The following is a 21,269-nucleotide window of genomic DNA, read 5'->3' on the forward strand; positions in this document are numbered from 1 at the left end:
GGGTTTGAACAAACTCTAATTATAATCAATTAATCATAATACTCAGAAAAATTGATTAACTTGAATCAAAACAAATGAGGTGATTGTTGCTTGAGTAACAATCATCAAAAAGGTGTTGAGAAATTGACTTAATATGTTAGTTTAAAGACGACTGTTCTTTTTCCTATAGGCGCTGTCTCTTTAAATTTACCCATGATCCTTTTAGAATTTTTGTCTGGATTTTAGAAGTAATTTTAGTATTACAACTCTTACAATATTATTTGTGAGTAAGTCTTTGCAATGAATGATCAATGTTGCAAAAGGGGATCCTATGCCCCCAAAAATTCTACTTCGATAGTTATACACCGTTAGTTAAACCTATGTTACTACTTCAACCTTTATAAACGTTTTAGTCGCTTGTTAACATACGGGCATTCAGAAGGCTTGTTGACTAGGCTACTCGCTGAGAACGACGTTTCTCCATTCTCGCCTAGGGGAAAGTCCCCGGACACATGGCAGAAAGTGCCCTGCGTTGGTTCGCAGTTACTCGGCTTGTGCGTTACCATTTGTGGCTAAGATGTTCCATGGGACGGAGCTTGGTTCTCACGAGTCTCATTTGTCAGTGCGATAGAAATGCAAGTAGTACTAGCGCATGAACAGAACGGGGCTCATTCTCAGAATGCACTTTTATGAAATTGGTGAAAACATACTTATGCGGCCAGCTTGGATGTAGCAAAACAGAAATGACCAGCAAGCACAACCATAATCAGGTTATCTAGGTGAATGCATATTAGACTGCCATCTAGTGGAGATAAGTAAAACACACACAGTGTGGTGGTATATATGGTGATGACTCAGAATATGACAGCCAAGGTTTCAATGTCATATTCAATCATCACACGTATCCATATATTATTAGGGGTTAAAATGTTTGGTTACCTCCATATTCATAGTCATTGGTTAGGTGGGTCAAAGAGTAAGAAGCAAGGATTGTACCCCAAGGGAAATACAGTAGCTCCCTGTATGTATTTAGACAGTGCTTTCTTAAGCTTTATACTCCATCAAATAAATGTTCATCCTCTCTATTTGACCCATTCTATTTCCCCCATTAATCTTTCAGCAAGGGAGAGAGAACAAAGACATTGGATTTTCCCATCATGGCCACTAGATGGAGTGCCGGAGCTTTTGCATCCTTTGTCCATGTGTCACGCTCGCATCAAAGTACATAGCCACACGCACGCACGCACACACACACACACACACACAGCCCAAAAGCTGACAATGACCTAGTTCCACCCTCTCTGAGCTGAGCTCTCTATCTCTCCCATCATTCATCATAAGTGGGCGTCGGCTAGGTAGCAGCATCACTATCACCACATCAAGCACCACACTAGGTCTGCTGCCTCCTCTCCTGCACTACAGTATCACACTGGCGAGAGGGAGAGAAAGGGGATGAGAGATAGAGATAGAGGGAGAGAGCGAGAGCGAGAGAGAGACAGAGTGTATGAGAGAGAGAGCGTGTGAGGGTAAAAGAAGGAGGTAGACATCGGAGGAGAGAAAGAGAGAGGTGTGAGGAAGACAGAGAGAGAGAGAGACAGTCGAGGGGAAGCGTAGGGAGGACGAAGAGAGCAAAAATAAAGGAAGGAAAAGGAGAGAAGGGGGCTAAAGGAAGACAGGATGGCAGAGCCAGAGCTGAAATCACAGAGCAGCCTGGAGAGCTTGAAGAAGGCAGCCGAGGGCCAGGAGAAGATGGAGGGTAGGTACACCGCTACAGAATAACACACACACACACAAACACACACACTGTAGCCTAGCCTAGACACCACATGGTGCAGGGTTGCATCAGTCGCTCATAGGCTGCTGCATGATCTGGTGCAGCAATGGAAGCATGCATTTATGGATATATATATGTATTTGTCATGCACAGCTATCAGGCTATTACTCAGGGAGGTGGTTTGGGGGTCAGCTAGGGTTTTCTAATATAATGTGATTCCTTGCAGGGATATGTTATGACCCCCCCATGCTGCTTGCATCCTCTTACTTTCCCTTTATGGCATAGCCTTCAGTCTATTTACAATACAGGGGCATGTAAAGTCCATGTGCTACTCCTGGACTATCAGTGTGCCAACAATCCCTTCTCGTGAACTCTCCTCTGTTCCCACTTCCTCCTACACCCTGTTCCTCCACCTGCAGCTGAGGCGGTTCCCGACAACCCAGACAAGCCTCCTTCACCGGCCAAGCATCCATCCAAGCCTCCGTCCCAATCCACCATTACCGACACCGTGGCAGCCACCACCCCTACTGCAGATGCCTCCTCCCCAGCCAAGGCAGCAGGCGGCAAGATCGAGCTGAAGCGCAGCATCACGCTCTTCAATGGCGTGGGCATGATCATCGGCACCATCATCGGCTCGGGCATCTTCATCACGCCCACAGGGGTGGTAAAGGAGGCTGGCTCGGCCGGTCTGTCGCTGGTGGTGTGGGCCGTGTGCGGTGTGGTGTCCACCATGGGCGCCCTGTGCTACGCCGAGCTGGGCACCACCATCACCAAGTCGGGTGGAGACTACACCTACATCCTGGAGGTACATGTGTGTGGGGGGTTTGTGTGTGTGTGTGTGTGTGTGTGTGTGTGTGTGTGTGTGTGTGTGTGTGTGTGTGTGTGTGTGTGTGTGTGTGTGTGTGTGTGTGTGTGTGTGTGTGTGTGTGTGATGTGTGCTACTGCATCTGGAGCGGTTGAGATATGAGCAGAAGCCAAATCTCTGTTGTTCACAAATGGATTAAAAAAGTTGTACTGTATTGTATTGTAGGTGTACGGCGAGCTGGCCGCCTTCCTCAAGCTGTGGGTGGAGATGCTGATCATCAGGCCGTCCTCCCAGTACGTGGTGTCACTGGTGTTTGCCACCTACCTGCTCAAGCCCCTCTACCCAAACTGCAGTGTGCCCGACAGCGCCGCCAAGCTCATCGCTTGCCTCTGCCTCAGTGAGTATAACCAGCACTGCCACCAGAATCGGGTGGCCTGTACATTGCAGAGATAATACTTTTTTATATATAGTGAACTATATACAAATACTGACACAAACTGTAACACACATTGACCAATCAGGTATTTCTCAGCCAGCTGCTTGAGTAGATATTTGTTACAGCTACATCTGTATTCACTACAGTATTATTGCTGCAATACACAGGCCTCCTTTTTGTCTTATTTTGGACTCTCCCTGCTGTAAAGGGACCTTTTTCCCCCACTGATCTTCTCTCACTTCTATTTATTTTCTAAAATAACAAATGACACGAATGAAACAAAATAAATAAAAACATATGCAATTTAGCTTTAAGAGGTGCAATGATGTTCTCCCTTGCGCTTCCCTCTCTCAGCATCATTGACCTTTGTGAACTGCATCAGCGTGCGGGCTGCCACCAAGGTCCAGGACTTGTTCACTGCGTCAAAGCTCCTGGCCCTGATCATAATCATCGTTTTCGGTTTCATTCAGATCGGTACAGGTAAGGTCAACACCCAGTTCACACATGTACTGGTGTATGTGTGGGTACGTCTGACACGCGTTTGACACACACTCTCCTCCTGTCTATAGGTTAGTGCTTGTGAAAGGTATTTTGCCACGGCTTAGCTAGTTACATGTACTTTAATCATCTGGGTTTTCACCAACAATGTCTTTATAAAATACCAAAGTAAAGCTAAAATTGATTTGGATATTTCTATTGTAATATGTTCATAGACCTATTTGCTATAAAGGTACGCTATCTGCACCCACCTCATGAATTCATAGCAAAATACCTTTGTATGTAAAGACAACCCACCCGTCCGAGAGATATAATGTGCAGCCATCTTTTTCTTCGCACTACATCTGGTCCCGCTGCCACGCCGGCTAACATGGTGCTGCATGTAGGGTTGCCATGGAAACTAGGCGGTGAGCTTGTCGTGCTGTGCTTTTTAGATTCTGAAGTCTAGAGAGGAGGACAGGGGGAAAATATCATTCATGATTATTTTTTTAAACTCGGAGTAGGAAAGATAGGACCAGAATTGGTCCAAAATCTTGATGAGATTGCCATTTTGCTGTGTTGTAACACCCTTTTCATCTTATTTGAACTGTGCCTTTGATGTAGGATGACCACGAATATACACAACTCATAAGAGTCTCATTGTTTGCCTCTACAGATGATGTTAATATATTCCAACATGGACAATAAGGACCAAATGCTTCATTGGTATGCGCCCTCCTGCTTGTTCAGGGACAAGAGAGAGAGCGAGACAGAGACAGAGAGAGAGAGAGAGAGAGAGAGACAGAGAGAGAGAGAGAGAGAGAGAGAGAGAGAGAGAGAGAGAGAGAGAGAGCAATATGGCAATATGTACATTGTTACGTCATGCCTATAAAGCGAATTGAATTGAATTGAATTGAAATTGAGAGAGAGAGAGAGAGGGAAACATATGTACAGTATGCAAAGCAGATTCTCTGAGTTGATATAACACATGGACCATGCAATGCTCCAAATCTATTCCAAGTAATGGAAGCCATGCCATTTACACCTGAAATGAAGCGGTAGACAAGACAGTGGAGTAGAAAACAACCTTCTTCTTTATCACAAAATAAAGTCAATCCTGACAGCATCTTCCCTCTCTGATGTAGGCCTCTATAGTAGGCTTAACACTGGACTGGACATTGTGTGAATAATTGAGTGGATAGATGTTTCTTATCATCGAAAAGGTCTCCCTCCTCATGTTGAAATGTCAACTGCCAAACATTATGTTTTCAGTGCATCAATGGCAGACGGACTAACCCAGGGTTAGGTGTTTGGAGGGTGCAGCCTGTGTCAAAGAAAATATATTTTCTTTCATTTATTTCTCAAAATGTCATGTCTTTCAGTCAAACATAGTCACACACACAGTCTTGGGGGGGGGGGGGGGGGGGGGGGGGGGGGGAGATGCTATTTGGAACCTGAAATGGTTCATCAGCTGTCCCCATAGGAGAACCATTTGAAGAACCCTTTTTGGTTCCATGTCGAACCCTTTTGGTTCCAGGAAGAACCCTTTTGGGTACCATGTAGAACTCTTTTCACAGAGGGTTCTACCTGGAACTCAAAAGGGACAGCCGAAGAACCCTTTTTTCTAAGAGTGTAGCAGGTGTGCAACGGCAAAATATATTGGGCCAAATCACTGCAACAATTGTGATTTTTTTAGTTTATGTTTTTTTTGTGTGTGTGGACATGTGTGTGTGTGTGTGTATCTACCATATTCCATGCAGCAAACATTTGTGCATGTGATATACTGTACTGTTGATATTCTCAGTTTGTTGGAGTCGGTCCCTTTTGCCAAGCAGTGATATCAATGCTCCTCTCTTGTCTGTCTAAACAGGTGATGTGCCATACCTGACACCAGAACTGGCGTTTGAAGGCAGCAAATGGGGAGTCGACAACATTGTGTTGGCTCTATACAGTGGACTCTTTGCTTTTGGTGGCTGGTAAGGCCTTTGCAACACAATTTAGGGCATGTTTACACCCAAGTCGTATTAGGTTACAACATAGTAAAATGTTTCAAAATGTTATGCAATGGAAAGCGTAAACAAGCGCTTCTTATTGGATAATTTTAAATAGTGTGCTTCCGTTTTCTTCTGTTTTGTGCCCAGTGAATACGACCCCGGTTTTGTCATCTGACTTTCATCAACCAATAAAGATTATCTGATCATATAGGATGCTTCTTACATACTATGAATGTAATTCCAGTTTTGCAGACTGTAGAAGGTTGATGTTATGCTACTAATCTGATTTAATAATCTAATATTATACTTTTTTATACAATGTTGTTGTACTATATAATGCGTCCTATTCTGTTTCCTCTCCTTTAGGAATTACCTGAATTACGTGACAGAGGAAATGATCAATCCAGAGAGGTGACTTCCCACTGGGCACAGACGTCAATTCTCAATGTCTATTCCACGTTGGTTTAATGTAATTTAATTGAAATGACGTGGAAACAACGTTGATTCAACCAGTGTGTGCTCAGTGGGTTATGTGTTGTGAAGGTTTTATTGAGGATTGTACAGAGTTACCACAACTACCCTGTAAATATGTCTATCACTATGTGTAACGTGTCCTAACATTTTGATTGTGCTTAATTGCCCTCGATTGACTGCATGAGGGTGTTATTCAATGTGATAATGACAGATCATGACATTTCAGATAGCAGGAAATTCACAGTACTAGTAATCTTATATACAATATTTTTCAAATATCACATTCATACAATTTAACAATAGAATAATCACATTGAATACAGTCATGAAATTGCATGAAATGAAACACAAATTCAGTTGGCTCAAATAACCTCAAATTGGATTGGCTGACACATTATGAGTGCTTCTCCATGACATCATCTGTCATTGTTGACCTTTGACCTTGATTCCAGAAACCTGCCACTGTCCATCATTATCTCCATGCCCATTGTGACTGTGGTGTACGTACTGACCAATCTGGCCTACTTCACCACTATCCCCCCGAGTGTGATGGTCGAGTCCGAGGCAGTAGCTGTGGTAAGGATGGCTTTATTAAAACATCATGTTTTGGGAGCAGGAAAACAGTGCACTGATGTTCCCTTTTTCATTCATAATGTGCCTGTCGTTTATTTTGCTAACAAAAAGGCAACAGGGGACAGCATGATAATAGCAAAGATAAAGAGATTGAATGTGAATTCGGAGTATTGAATGGTAACGCTTTCCCATTACAGATCTTTGGGGAGTACCATCTTGGTGTGATGTCCTGGCTCATCCCTGTCTTTGTGGGGCTGTCCTGCTTCGGAGCGGTCAACGGAAGCCTGTTCACCTCGGCACGGTCTGTATCTGTTCTACACACAGATAACTCTGCAAAGAGTGTGTGTAGATCTGTGTGTGGTTGTGTGTGTTTAATCCAGTCATTTGATACTTTAATTAAAGGCTGGAGATTGTATCAACATGCTCAATTATGAGGGTTTGCCTGTCTGTCTCATAGGCTGTTTTATGCTGGCGCTCGAGAGGGTCAGCTCCCTGCTGCACTGGGATTGGTCCACACTGACCTCTTCACTCCAGTGCCCTCCCTCATTTTCACGGTGAGTCCTGCCATTGGTCCATAAATTGGTTTAAAATGTAAATTGGTTTCAAATTTTGAGATCCAATTTGAGAACTCACAATTGGGCAAGGCTAAAATCATAGTCATCAACTCAAATCAATCTGGCATAGATCATTAGTTGGTAAATACAGTACATCACAAAATTTTACATAGCAACCAAGTAGCAGTTATTCCCATCGCAATGCATTTTTTATTGTCTTTTAAAAAAAGTGTCATGGTAATGTTTTACAGAAATAAAGGCACATTTATAGTCAAGGTACATAAACAACGCAAGAATGCAATTACCTACCCCACAATTTGACTACAGATTAGGTTTAATACATCAGCCAAATGTCTCCCTGCAGTGTTTCCTGTCCATGCTGTATGCCTTGTCCAAGGACATCTTCTCGGTCATCAACCTGTTCAGCTTCTTCACCTGGCTGTGTGTGGGCATGGCCATTGCCGGCTTGCTGTGGCTCCGCTGGACCAAGCCAGAGCTCAGGAGACCCATCAAGGTACTGTTACTGTAATAAGACCTGTTTGAATACTCTTCAAATGCATCCTTCCTTTATCCCTTCCTTGAATTAATCACTAATCTGATATGTCTGGATTGGTGTACACCAGATGTCCTATGCATTGCTTTCAGCAGTTACTGTATGTCATGTCAGATCAGTGATTACTTTAAGGAAGTGAGAAAGGATGGATGCATTTTAAGATGATAAAACAGGGCCTACTTAAAGATGCACTATGTTGAAATTGCTCTGCCATTTCCTGTTTGGTAAAATTCTAATAGATTGCTTAATTTTAATTTATGCGACAGGAGAATAATTGTAGCATCTAAACTGCTGTGAAATATATTTTCCATAACTAAAAACATTGTATTTTCAGCAGTTTGAAGCTGGTGTACAAAAAAACAAAACTTAAGAAAGGGAAGCAGAGAAATAGCCCACATAGAACAGATCCACTGCTTCTTAGACTTGCTTTCAATGAGAATGACAGATCTATAACTCACATTTTTATGTGAATTTAGTTGGGTGACCTAAAACGTTACAATTAAAATGAGTGACCGGAAAAGGCATAAATAATATTTTCCATGCAACAAGATAGCACGATTGAAGTGATATGAAGCCGAGTTTCTTTTAGTTCCATCCTGTAACCGTTGGGTTTGTGTACATTCATCTAATTTTCCCTGGCAGATTTGGTTGGTGGTCCCTGTGGTGTTTGTGCTGGGCTGTGTCTTTATGATCGTGGTGTCCTTCTGGGCAGCTCCCTTTGAGTGCCTGATAGGCAGTGGGATCATCCTCACTGGTATCCCCGCCTATCTCCTGGGGTACAAGTGGAAGAAGCCCCACGTTGTAAAGAAAATCCTAGGTGAGCTGGTCATGTGGTTTCTGTTACTGTTACTGGCTTAGTTCAAATGTGGGTAGCACAACTGATGTACTGTATGTGGAGGCAAACTCATAAATCACAATGTATCACTCCTGATGTGTCAAATGTGTCATTATACATCAATTGCTTGAGTGTGAACTAGGCCTTTATGTAATGGGTTGTCAAAGCTGGAGATACATTCGTGACTGGTTATTTGATATTACCATTAGCAGCCATTTCTGTTTTTGCACTTCGCAAACTGTTTTGTGTCTAAGGTTAATTAACATCCAGTTAAATCGGTTTCCAACCGATTTACTTCTTTTCACTCAGATAAAAACATTCCATGTTTCCCCAAAATTAAATAAAACAAAAAGTAAAGAGGTTTAAAGGAAGAAAAAACATAAAAAAACATTGAATTTTAAATAGTTACACGTGCTTTCCATTGGTGCAAATGAAATGTGTGCTTCGGAGTGTTAAAGACAACTAAAAATGAAATATTGCGAAATGGCTGTTTTCTTTCCTCAGAGATCTTTACTCTGTTCTGCCAGAAGATTTTTATGTCTGTTCCAGAAGAGCGGGAAGAGAAGGAATCCGTCAAAGTAGCTGAAGAAGTCGAAACAACAAAGGACGACTGAGTCAATCTATTAGTTGGAACATTACATGTTTACACTCATTATTGCTTTTGTGACAGAGTTCCATGACTCTTGATAAAGTAGGGTTTATACATATAGGGTTGATATGTATGCTTCAGTGTACATATTTTGTATTTGACATGCATTTTCATACTGTATCATCCCTTTGTACTCTCTCCAGTAATTCAATTCCAGTTATTCTACTTTCCAGTCGTATAGAGTACTTCAAACATCCTCAAATTTTATCTTACCTAACCTAACCTTACCTTTTATTTTTTTACCTATTTTGTTCTTCAGTATTCAATAGACCTGAATTAAGCTAACAAAAAGAGGAGTCAGGAAACAGACAAAATAGTCATATTTTCATCAAGTTTGGTATGCTCCTCAGACAATCATCCAAATCTAGATAACTACACTACCGGTCAAAAGTTTTACAACACCTACTCATTCAAGGGATTTTCTTTGTTTTGACTATTTTCTACATTGTAGAATAAGAGTGAAGACATCAAAACTATGAAATAACATGGAATCCCATAGTAACCAAAAAAGTGTTAAACAAATCAAAATATATTTTATATTTGAGATTCTTCAAATAGCCACCCTTTGCAATGATAAAAGCTTTGCAAAACACTTGGCATTCTCTCAACTAGCTTTCCCAACAGTCTTGAAGGAGTTCCCACATATGCTGAGCACTTGTTGGCTTCTTTTCCTTCACTCTGCGGTCCAACTCATCCCAAACCATCTCAATTTGGTTGAAGTCGGGGGATTGTGAAGTTCAGGTCATCTGATGCAGCACTCCATCACTCTCCTTCTTGGTAAAATAGCCATTAAACAACCTGGAGGTGTGTTGGGTAATTGTCCTGTTGAAAAACAAATGATAGTCCCACTAAGCCCAAACCAGATGGGATGGCGTATCGTTGCAGAATGCTGTGGCAGCCATGCTGGTTTAGTGTGAATTCTAAATAAATCACAGACAGTGTCACGAGCAAAGCACCCCCACACCATAACACCTCCTCCTCCATGCTTTATGGTGGGAAATACACATGCAGGGATCATCTCAAAAATCATCTCAATCTCAAAAATAACAAAACTATTTCATAGTTTTGATGTCTTCAGTATTAAAATACAATGTAGAAAATAGTAAAAAAAAATAAGAATAACCCTTGAATGAGTATGTGTTCTAAAACTTTTGTAGTAGTGTATGTATTTAACTGTTGATTTATATTATTTATTAACCCCACTTTAACTGAAGGTATGTATTTAACTCAGTGTATTTGAATGAACTATCTAGTGCTCACTTAATGTGATTGAACAATGGCCATCCATCTATGAGAAACACATCAATTGATTCAGGTAACTCATACAGCACATTCTGTCCCTTGATTTTGTTGGAGTGTAATGTCCTTTATGTAATGTTAACATGATTTATTTGTGCACTGTATTGCTACAACCAGTTTAAAATTCGATGTTTGGAACACATAGTAATTTCCCATACTCAAATTCACTTTGAAACATTTTCAAGTTGAATCGACAGAGCACTATTTGAAGCACATTAGTGGATTTCTTCCGTGTTGTATTCTGATGTGTTGCCTTAAGGTTATTGTTACACAGGTCAGTTGCTTGTATTGATACTCAATGCCCTGTTACTTCTCAGTTCCTACGTCAAACCATGCCTTCGTGATATTGTTGTAAGCATTGTTTTATGTTATTCGATACAAGCAGTTGTGAATATGGCATCAAGCCAGTCAACCAACTTCTTGTGTCTCAACTTTCTACCATACATTTTTAACCATTGTATTCGGTGGAGACATTTGTATCAATGTTTTGTATTGTTTGTACTCATCAGATACCATGCCAGATGTCTGATGTCCACATTGAGCTAGCATGACTATTTCGCTACTGATGTATATCTTTGTCATGTCAGTCCAGAATTAATGTTGTGAGCATCGTAAGTGGATATTGGAGGGTCTTTTCTCTTTTGAAGGAGCGATTGCTGTAAGCGCAGATCTAAGACCAGCTGTCCCTACCACAGTCCAAACCTTGTCTCACCCCAAGCCAGACCAGTTCAAGCCAAAAGACAAAAAAAAGAAAGAAAAATACCTAAATGAAATTCTGGAGGGCCTTCAGTACAAAATATTAGCACAAACATGTACATGTTACTGAATTGTGGACACGGTGAAGTATAGAATGTTAACTGCTCCTATTATTATAAAATATCATTTCCCCCCATTTGATTATTGAGTGGCTTGGAAAGTAGGCGCAATAGGTCAAGAGCACAGTAAGTCACTGGAGTTACAGAAAGTACAAACTGTGAAGAAGCTCGACAGGCACAGAGGGAAATAGAGTTGACAGGAAAATAATTAACGAATCGGACCAGGAAGAGTTTACAGAAAGAGTAAATAATGAAGTATAAGGAATAGGGAAGTTTAAATAGATTACTAATATATCTGTGTCTTGTCAGAGTATATTCATGATTGGCGGCATGAGGGAGAAACTCTTGGGGCACCTTCCAAAATTTTGTGGCCTAAAATGTATCGCACAACACAGTTCAGGTGTGTACAAAGTCTTGCGTATTATGTACTATAAAGTCTTTAATTGTATTTAATGTTATGGTAAAATACTTATTTGTTATTTGAATTGGAAGAAACAATTGTATCGCTGTCAGCTATTGTAACTTATATGTCAGTGACCATAGCGGGTACATCTACCATTAAACTATTTTTGTTCAAATGGTCTGTGTCTTTGAGGTGAAATTAAGAAACACATTATTGTTCACACATTTCATATTTTACTCACTGGCATAGCACACGCCCCACAGGGGAACTCAGAAGCCCCGTGAAAAAAATGTGTGTAGAATAGCAAGAAATTAGCTCAGCGACTCTTGATCATCCGGACAATCCTTTTCAAGCAGTAAAACTTCATTTTTATACATACGTTTATTTTTATTTTGTTGCATTATTTGAGCATAGCATTTACATTTAGGGGAATTTTATAAGGAAAATATTAGTTTGGGGAATTTTCCAAATACTTTCAATATTATTAAGTTCCATGTCGGCTCTATGCCTGGAAATGCCCTTGTCTGGAGCAAAGCATCCCAATTTTAAACGTTCCAAAAAAAAAGTTTCAAATTCTAAAAACAGGCAATAATGGATATTAACTAATGGATATAAACTTCATCAAGAACGAGCAGGGTCAGCTATACCATAAGGACGCCTTATTCATGTCCTCAATACATGTACTGTAATTCTACAAGATCACTAATGGTCTGTAAAGTTTTCTACTTTTGATAGATTTAAACAAACAATATTGGAATCACCATGGTCACAGCCATAAACTTTCAATTCCTTCTGCTTGGTAGATTATGATAGAATATGAATTTTGGTTCAAATATGTTTCATTAGGTTTAGAGTCATAAAGCAACTGAGGGAAAAAATAAATTGCTACTGTGGATACCACTTGAATGAAGAAGAAAAATGATAATTTGTCAACTCCGTGAAACATTAACTCCGTTAGATTTCTGCCTAACGTCGACTCCATCTGAGTGTCAAAATATCTGACATAATGGTTATGTTTTTATTGGGGATTTTTCAGTGACAGATTTTCCATATTTGACAAATGTTTGTATTGAACTTTTGATTTTTAGATGCAAAATACGTCTGTGTTTGAGTATCTGCTATCAACTCCGTCACTGATGGCTAACCCCCTTATTAAGATACATTTTTTGTCAATATTCTGAAACAACATTTTAATCACTGATCTGCGACATACAGAATGCTTAAACAATTGAAGTTTGTGCTGTGCTAGAGCTAAGGGATAATGTTTGCTTTAGGTTCTAAATCTAGAAAAACATGCCAAAAAGCTAAAGACATTTGCCCTGGAACATTTAATAGTGCTATAAAACAAAACAAAATAAGTTTTGAGATTTGTATTACATACAGTATTTGAATAATCTAATGTTAGAATTAAACAATCCTTTAAACAAGGCCTTTAAACACTTGTTGGATGATAATTGTAAATATGAAATGCCTTTTATGGTGTCCGACGGAGTTGACATAAATCCAGTTAGTTTTCATTTTATGTTTTTTTTTTGAATAATTAATTTGGAGCTTGTTCCTTTACATGGCGTGGTAGCTGAAACTTTGGTTTTTCAAAATATATATCGAATATGTTGCTAATATTAAGACAAATACTCGTGGGGAAAAAGTTGAGATTGTCCCATCTTTCAAGAATCCCTGACCTATAAAACAACATTTTCTCTCAGCCTCATGGCAAAATGTGCTTTGCTCGAACCTTGAGGGTGGGCCCAGCAAAACTGCGCTACGCCACTGATTTTATTGTATATTCATTCTAATTTTCAAACCCATTTGGGGAGTGATGTTGGAAATAAGCACAAGCTAAAGCATGATGGTGCAATGCATCAGACTCTTGATAATGCAACGTGTCAACATCTTCATTGCATCTGATTACTTGAAATAAATAAGGATTTGTATTATTATGCACAACTTCCATGGGAAACAAAGTCAGCTACTGCAGAACTCAGTAGCCACTGGATGCATACAGACAACAACCCATTATCTGAGCATAAGGGAACCCACCAAATCATGAAAAAGCATGGCACAACTAGGTAACAACAAGATAACATCTCCAAAGAAGAATATTGCCTATATGAGGGTCTCAGAATACAACCATGATACCAAGTACTCCGTGCAATATGCTCTGTTTTGTCATTGTCTCTCTGATGATTTATTTCCAAGGCTAGTATCAAAGGCATGGCGCAATGAACTCTGTGTTCATTGATTCCCAAACGGTGATAAGATTGAGGCCTGTTCTGGGTGAGGAGTTCATATCCGCCAGGGAAGGAAATTAGGATGCTGCCTCTGTGATTGGGAGCCAGTCGCGGATCTACTGAAGATCATATTAAAAGATGGAAGATTGTCTCAGTTCATAGAGTTGGATAGAGGGTGCACTTGCCACAAAGCCTATTTTAGCATGGCCTGCACCATTTAGGACTTTCACCATTTTGAAGTAGTCAACTGGGTCAAATGTTATTTGTCACATGCTTTGTAAACAACAAGTGTAGACTAACAGTGAAATGCTTACTTACGGGCCCTTCCCTATAATGCAGAGAGAAACATATAATGATAATAATAATAATAATAATAATAATATGAGGAATAAATACACAATGAGTAACTTGGTACTGGTACCCCATGTATATAGCCAAGTCGATGTGCAGGGGTACGAGGTAATTGAGGTAGATACAGTATGTACATATACAGTAGGTAAAGTGAATAGGCAACAGGATAGATAATACACAATAGCAGCAGCATATGTGATAAGTCAAAAGAGTTAGTGCAAAGAGGGTCAATATAGATAGTCCGGGTAGCTATTTGGTTAACTATTTAGTAAGACTTCTTATGGGTTAAAGCTGGAATCCGCATAAGGTGAAACAGTGCCACCTTTGGCTCCCAGCACCTCTGTTATTGTTTTTGCTTTGTTAATGAAACAGAGGAGAGAAATGTCCAGAAAGTATTCAGACCTCTTGACTTTTTCACATTATGTTACTTTACAGACTTATTCTAAAATTAATCTACACACAATATCCCATAATGACAAAGCAAGAACTGGAATTTAGAAATTTTTGCAAATGTATAAAAAGTTAAAAACAGAAGTACCTTATTTACATTAGTATTCAGACCCTTTGCTATGAGACTCGAAATTGAGCTCAGGTGCATCCTGTTTCCATGTATCATCCTTGAGATGTTTCTACAACTTGGAGTCCACCTGTGGTAAATTCAATTGATTGGACATCATTTGGAAAGGTACACACCTGTCTATATAAGGTCCCACAGTTGACAGTGCATGTCAGAGCAAAAACCAAGCCATGAGGTCGAAGGAAGTGTCCTTAGAGCTCTGAGATAGGATTGTGTCGAGGCACAGATCTGGGGAAGGGTACCAAAACATTTCTGCAGGATTGAAGGTCCCCAAGAACACAGTGGCCTCCATCATTCTTAAATGGAATAAGTCTGGAACCACCAAAACTCTTCTCAGAGCTGGTCGCCCGGTCAAACTGAACATTGGCTGGCAGATCCTCAAAGTTCTACAGCTGCATCATTGAGAGCATCTTGACTGTCTGCATCAGCGCTAGGTATAGCAACCGCAATTGCGCTACAGAGGTTAGTGTGTACGGTCTAGTACATCCCTATCCAGGACCTCTATACCAGACAGTGTCAGAGGAATGCCCTAAAAAAATTCCCTCCAGTCACCCAAGTCATAGACTCTTCTCTCTGCTACCGCACGGCAAGCGGTACCGATGCACCAAGTCTGGAGCCAACAGGACCTTGAATTAATATCTAATATTTAAACATTCATACATCTACGTTTAGATTTGTGTGTTGTTGTGAATTGTTAGATAATGTACTACTGCACTGTTGGAGCTAGGAATACAAGAATTTCGCTATACCCGCAATAACATCTACTAAATATGTGTATGTGACCAATACAATTTGTTTTGATTTGAGAACAGCTTATACCCCTAAACCACAAGACTGCAAAATTGTTAGCGAAATAGCTGCATAGACCCCCCCCCCTTTGCACCAACTCTTTTGACTCATCACATATGCTGCTGCTACTGCTCTATATCTATCCTGTTGCCTAGTCACTTTACCCCAACCTAGATAATGTGTCAGTGGCTGTCAAGCGCTGACCATAGTAAGCTGTTTATTCTCTGTGGTGGTTGGGGCATGATTTGACTTGGGTGGGTCATCTAGGTTTTTTGTATTTCTATGTTGGCCTGATATGGTTCCCAATCAGAGACAGCTGTTTATCGTTGTCTTGATTGGGGATCATATTTAGGCAGTCATTTCCCCTTTGTCTTTCGTGGGATCTTGTCTATGTTTAGTTGCCTGTCAGCACTATTTGTATAGCTTCACGTTTCGTTCGTTGATTTTGTTCGGGTTTTCATTTATTAAAAGAGAATGTACACATACCACGCTGCGCCTTGGTCTCACTCATATGACGATCATGACAGAAGATCCCACCAAAAATGGACCAGCAGCGTGTACAGAAGGAGTGGACTTGGGAGGAGATTTTGGATGGTAAAGGACCCTGGACGCAGGCCGGGGAGTATCGCCGTCTGAAGGAGGAGATAGAGGCAGAGAAAGCGGAATGGCGACAATACGAGGAGTTAGCTCAACGAAGCAAGCACGAGAGGCAGCCGCAAAAAAAATATTGGGGGGTGGCACACAAGGAGATTGGCGGAGTCAGGGTTCAGACCTCAGCCAACTCCTCGTGCTTACCATGGGAAGCGTGTGACTGGTCAGGCACCGTGTCATGCAGTGATGCGCACGGTGTCTCCAGTATGCATTCATTGCCCGGTGCGTTCTGTTCCAGCTCCCCGCAGTTGCCTGCTAGATTGGGCATTCAGCCAGGACGGATTGTGCCTGCTCAGCGCTCCTGGCCTCCGGTGCGTCTCTTCGGCCCAGGATATCCTGCGCCAGCTCTACTCATGGCATCCCCAGTGCGCCTTCATAGCCCAGTGCGTCTTGTGCTAGCTTCCCGCACTTGCCGGGCTGGAGTGAGCATCCAGTCAGGAAGGGTTGTGCCAGCTCTGCACTCTAGACCTCCAGTGCGCCTCCACAGTCCAGTGCGTCCTGTGCCTACTCCCCGCACTCGCCCTGAGGTGCGTGTCAGTCCGGTGCCACCTGTACCGGTCCCACGCAACAGGCCTCCAGTGCACCTCCACAGTCCAGAGCGTCCGGCGACAGTTCCCAGTCCAGAGCTTCCGGCGACAGTTTCTAGTCCAGAGCTTCCGGCGACATTTCACAGTCCGGAACCTCCTGAGACGGTCTATGGTCCGGAACCTCCTTAGACGATCTACGGTCTGGAACCTCCTGATACGGTCGGCGGTCCGGAGCTTCCAGTGACGGTTGGCGGTCCGGAGCCTTCAGCAGGGGTTCTCAGTCCAGAGCCTCCTGCGACGATCTACGGTCCGGTTCCTCCGGCGACAATCCATGGTCCGGAGCCTCCGGTGACGATCCACGGTCCGGGGCCTCCGGTGACGATCCACGGTCCGGGGCCTCGAGCGACAACCCACGGTCCGGAGCTTCCGGCGATGCACCCAGCACCGGAGCCGCCCCCGACGCCCTGCGTCACCCATCATGTATGCCCACCCGGACCCTCCCCTATTGAGTCAGGTTTTGTGGTCGGAGTCCTAGACTGAAATATCATATAAATCTGTTTTCGAGTGCACTTGAAATATGCAGCATGCAATACGAATGGTCTTGATCATATGAAGAGGTAACTCCGTTGACCATTTAGCCAATGTATTGAAAGCTAGCCAATGTTACAGAGTAGCCAGCTAGCTACTGTAATTGTTAATTTGTGTTTCGTTAGCTATCTCTCAGTGAATTCAATTGTTGAATCATGTTTTGGCATATTTATATATCTAATTTCAAGTATTTAGCTGCAGGCTTAAAGAAACATCCATATACTATAGCTGCCCAATACCATGGTGGGCATGCATAATGTTGGATGCATTGGAATATAAGGTATATGGAGAATGATAAATCTAATCAAATAACATTTTAAAATCAAATAACATACACGTGTTTAGCAGATGTTATTGTGGGTGTAGCGAAATGCTTGTGTTTCTAGCTCCGACAGTGCAGTAATATCTAACAATTTCACAACATATACCCAATACACACAAATCTAAGTAAAGGAATGGAATTAAGAATATATAAATATATGGACTCCACTTTGTCTCTATACTGGCGTTTTGCCTGTTTGATTACCATGCGGAGGGAATAACTACACTATTCTGCCATGTTCCCAGTCACCTTGTCATGGTTAAATGCGATGGTTTGTGTTTTCCGTTTGGGGGAATGCTGCCATCTATCCACAATTTCTGGTTAGGGTAGGTTTTAATAGTCACAGTGGGTAGAACATCTCCTATGCACTTCCTGATAAACTCAGTCACCGTATCAGTATATTCGTCGGTGTTATTATCGGAGGCTACCCGGAACACATCCCAGTCCGCGTGATCAAAACAATCTTGAAGCATGGATTCCGATTGTTCAGACCATCGTTGAATAGTCCTTACAACAGGTACTTCCTGTTTGAGTTTCTGCCTATAGGAAGGGAGGAGGTTGAAGTAGCAGAGGCAGAGTGTTTTAGCAGCAAGAGTACTTCAGTCAATGTGTTGATATAACTTCAGCAGCCTTTTTCTCAAAATTGCTTTGTTGAAATCCCCAGCTACAATAAATGCGGCCTCAGGATATGTGGTTTCCAGTTTGCATAAAGTCAAGTGAAGTTTTTTGAGGGCCGTTGTGGTATCGGCTTGAGGGGGGATATACACGGCTGTAACTTTAACTGAAGAGAATTATCTTGGAAAATAATACGGTCGGCATTTGATTGTGAGGTATTCTAGGTCGGGTGAACAAAAGGATTTGAGTTCCTGTATGTTATCACAATCCCACCATGAGTCGTTAATCATGAAATATAAACCCCGGCCCTTTTTCTTCCCGGAGACATATTTATTCCTGTCTGCGCGATGAACTGAGAACCCAACTGGCTGGACGGACTGTCAACTTTTTTTGACAGTATATCCCAAGAAAGCCATGTTTCGGTGAAACAGAGTATGCTACAATCCCTGATGTCTCTCTGGAAAGAAATCCTCGCCCTGAGCTCGTCAACTTTATTATCCAGAGACTGTGAACATTAGCGAGTTATATACTCGTAAGCGGTGGGTGGTGTGCGAGCCTCCTAAGTCAAACTAGAAGACCACTCCGAGTACCTCTCCTCCGCTGGCGGTGTTTTGGGTCGGCCTTTGGAATCAGTTCAATTTCCCTGGGTAGTGTGAACAAATGATCAGATTCGGGAAAGTCTTATTCCTGGTCGTAACACTGGTAGTGCTGGTGAGTTACTGTCGCTCTGATATCCAGTAGTTCTTCCCGGCTGTATGTAATAACACAACAAATGTTCTGGGCTAGTAATGTAAGAAATATACACTGCTCAAAAAAATAAAGGGAACACTTAAACAACACAATGTAACTCCAAGTCAATCACACTTCTGTGAAATCCAACTGTCCACTTAGGAAGCAACACTGATTGACAATAAACTTCACATGCTGTTGTGCAAATGGAATAGACAACAGGTGGAAATTATAGGCAATTAGCAAGACACCCCCAATAAAGGAGTGGTTCTGCAGGTGGTCCCACAGACCACTTCTCAGTTCCTATGCTTCCTGGCTGATGTTTTGGTCACTTTTGAATGCTGGCGGTGCTTTCACTCTAGTGGTAGCATGAGACGGAGTCTACAACCCACACAAGTGTCTCAGGTAGTGCAGCTCATCCAGGATGGAACATCAATGCGAGCTGTGGCAAGAAGGTTTGCTGTGTCTGTCATCGTAGTGTCCAGAGCATGGAGGCGCTACCAGGAGACAGGCCAGTACATCAGGAGACGTGGAGGAGGCCGTAGGAGGGCAACAAACCAGCAGCAGGACCGCTACCTCCGCCTTTGTGCAAGGAGGAGCACTGCCAGAGCCCTGCAAAATTACCTCCAGCATGCCACAAATGTGCATGTGTCTGCTCAAACGGTCAGAAACAGACTCCGTGAGGGTGGTATATGAGGGCCCGACGTCCACAGGTGGAGGTTGTGCTTACAGGCCAACACCTTGCAGGACGTTTGGTATTTGCCAGAGAACACCAAGATTGGCAAATTCGCCACTGGCGCCCTGTGCTCTTCACAGATGAAAGCAGGTTCACACTGAGCACATGTGACAGACGTGACAGAGTCTGGAGACGCCGTGGAGAACGTTCTGCTGCCTGTAACATCCTCCAGCATGACCGGTTTGGCGGTGGGTCGGTCATGGTGTGGGGTGGCATTTCTTTGGGGGGCCGCACAGCCCTCCATGTGCTCGCCAGAGGTAGCCTGACTGCCATTAGGTACCGAGATGAGATCCTCAGACCCCTTGTGAGACCATATGCTGGTGCGGTTCGCCCTGGGTTCCTCCTAATGCAAGACAATGCTAGACCTCATGTGGCTGGAGTGTGTCAGCAGTTCCTGCAAGAGGAAGGCATTGATGCTATGGACTGGCCCGCCAGTTCCCCAGACCTGAATCCAATTGAGCACATCTGGGACATCATGTCTCGCTCCATCCACCAACGCCACGTTGCACCACAGACTGTCCAGGAGTTGGCGGCTGCTTTAATCCAGGTCTGGGAGGAGATTCCTCAGGAGACCATCCGCCACCTCATCAGGATGCCCAGTGTTACATTCCCCAGTTTATGTGTTGTAGTTTGTGCATTTGCATGTGTTTTATTTCAGGAAATGGCTTCCTGAAATCCCTCAAGCAGCTGATTGGTCGACTCCAGGGCTAATTGGAGAGCTGACCCCGCCCCCTCGTCAAGACACAGCTGTCTCCAATTACACATTCATTCTGAAGCTACATAAAAGCCAGTGTTCTGTTCAGGAGAGGGAGATGTTGGAGGTAGGGATTGCTGAGAGAGATTTTGCTAGAGAGATTTTGGAGGTAGGGATTGCTGAGAGATTTTGCTAGAGAGATTTGGAGGTAGGGATTGCTGAGAGAGATTTGCTCTGATGTCATTGCACTGAGGTCATTGCAGAGCGATTGTTTGTGATAGAGATTTTTGCTGGAGGTTGATTGTGCTGGGAGTTCATTGCTGGGAAGTGGTATGTTCTATGAGTTTGTTGCTCAGATGGAGCTTATTTGATGTCCTTTGTTAGTTTGAAATTGTTTAATATCCTGTTTCATTTGTTCCCAGGGGGAAAGGGGAAGGCACCTTGGGAGTGCTTAGGCAAGAGGCCCGCGGGCATACATATACCCGTAGTATATTCATTGTCTAGGTACACTAGGTAAGACCTGGGCGGACCACCCCCTGTATTTTGGTTAGGGCACCAGGTGGTGCTAAATTAGGTAAGTGGTGGGTAGGCAGGTAAGATAGGAGAGGGGGGCTTTGAGATTTACTTTCTTTGCTTTGGTTCCGTCCAGCCCCTTTTCCCCATATTACCATGTACAGGAATAAAGTCCTTGTAAAACGGTACCACATTCTGTCTGTTGTCATCCTTACTCGCACCTACAGTCCATACCTCTTTCACTTCACAGAGAGTTTAGTTGTAGCAGGGTGTTGCGTTCCCTCTTCATAGAGGCGTGCGTAACACCCAGCCATTGTAGGGAGGTC

The 21,269-nt window shown here is 42.6% G+C and overlaps 1 protein-coding gene across 1 annotated transcript; it reads left to right on the top strand.

Annotated features, from left to right (window-relative positions):
• Nucleotides 1-1,335: 1,335 nt before the first annotated feature.
• Nucleotides 1,336-11,798, top strand: LOC110532220 (large neutral amino acids transporter small subunit 1). Its single transcript, XM_021615927.2, has 12 exons — nt 1,336-1,735; nt 2,173-2,558; nt 2,784-2,955; nt 3,349-3,474; nt 5,342-5,447; nt 5,832-5,876; nt 6,392-6,515; nt 6,710-6,813; nt 6,970-7,066; nt 7,431-7,580; nt 8,262-8,436; nt 8,959-11,798. Exons 1-12 carry the CDS (start codon nt 1,657-1,659, stop codon nt 9,066-9,068), a joined length of 1,674 nt encoding a protein of 557 aa, XP_021471602.2. The 5' UTR covers nt 1,336-1,656; the 3' UTR covers nt 9,069-11,798.
• Nucleotides 11,799-21,269: the final 9,471 nt, after the last annotated feature.

The sequence above is a fragment of the Oncorhynchus mykiss genome, chromosome 9 (assembly GCF_013265735.2).
Source record: "Oncorhynchus mykiss isolate Arlee chromosome 9, USDA_OmykA_1.1, whole genome shotgun sequence".
In the NCBI taxonomy this organism is placed as follows: domain Eukaryota; kingdom Metazoa; phylum Chordata; class Actinopteri; order Salmoniformes; family Salmonidae; genus Oncorhynchus; species Oncorhynchus mykiss.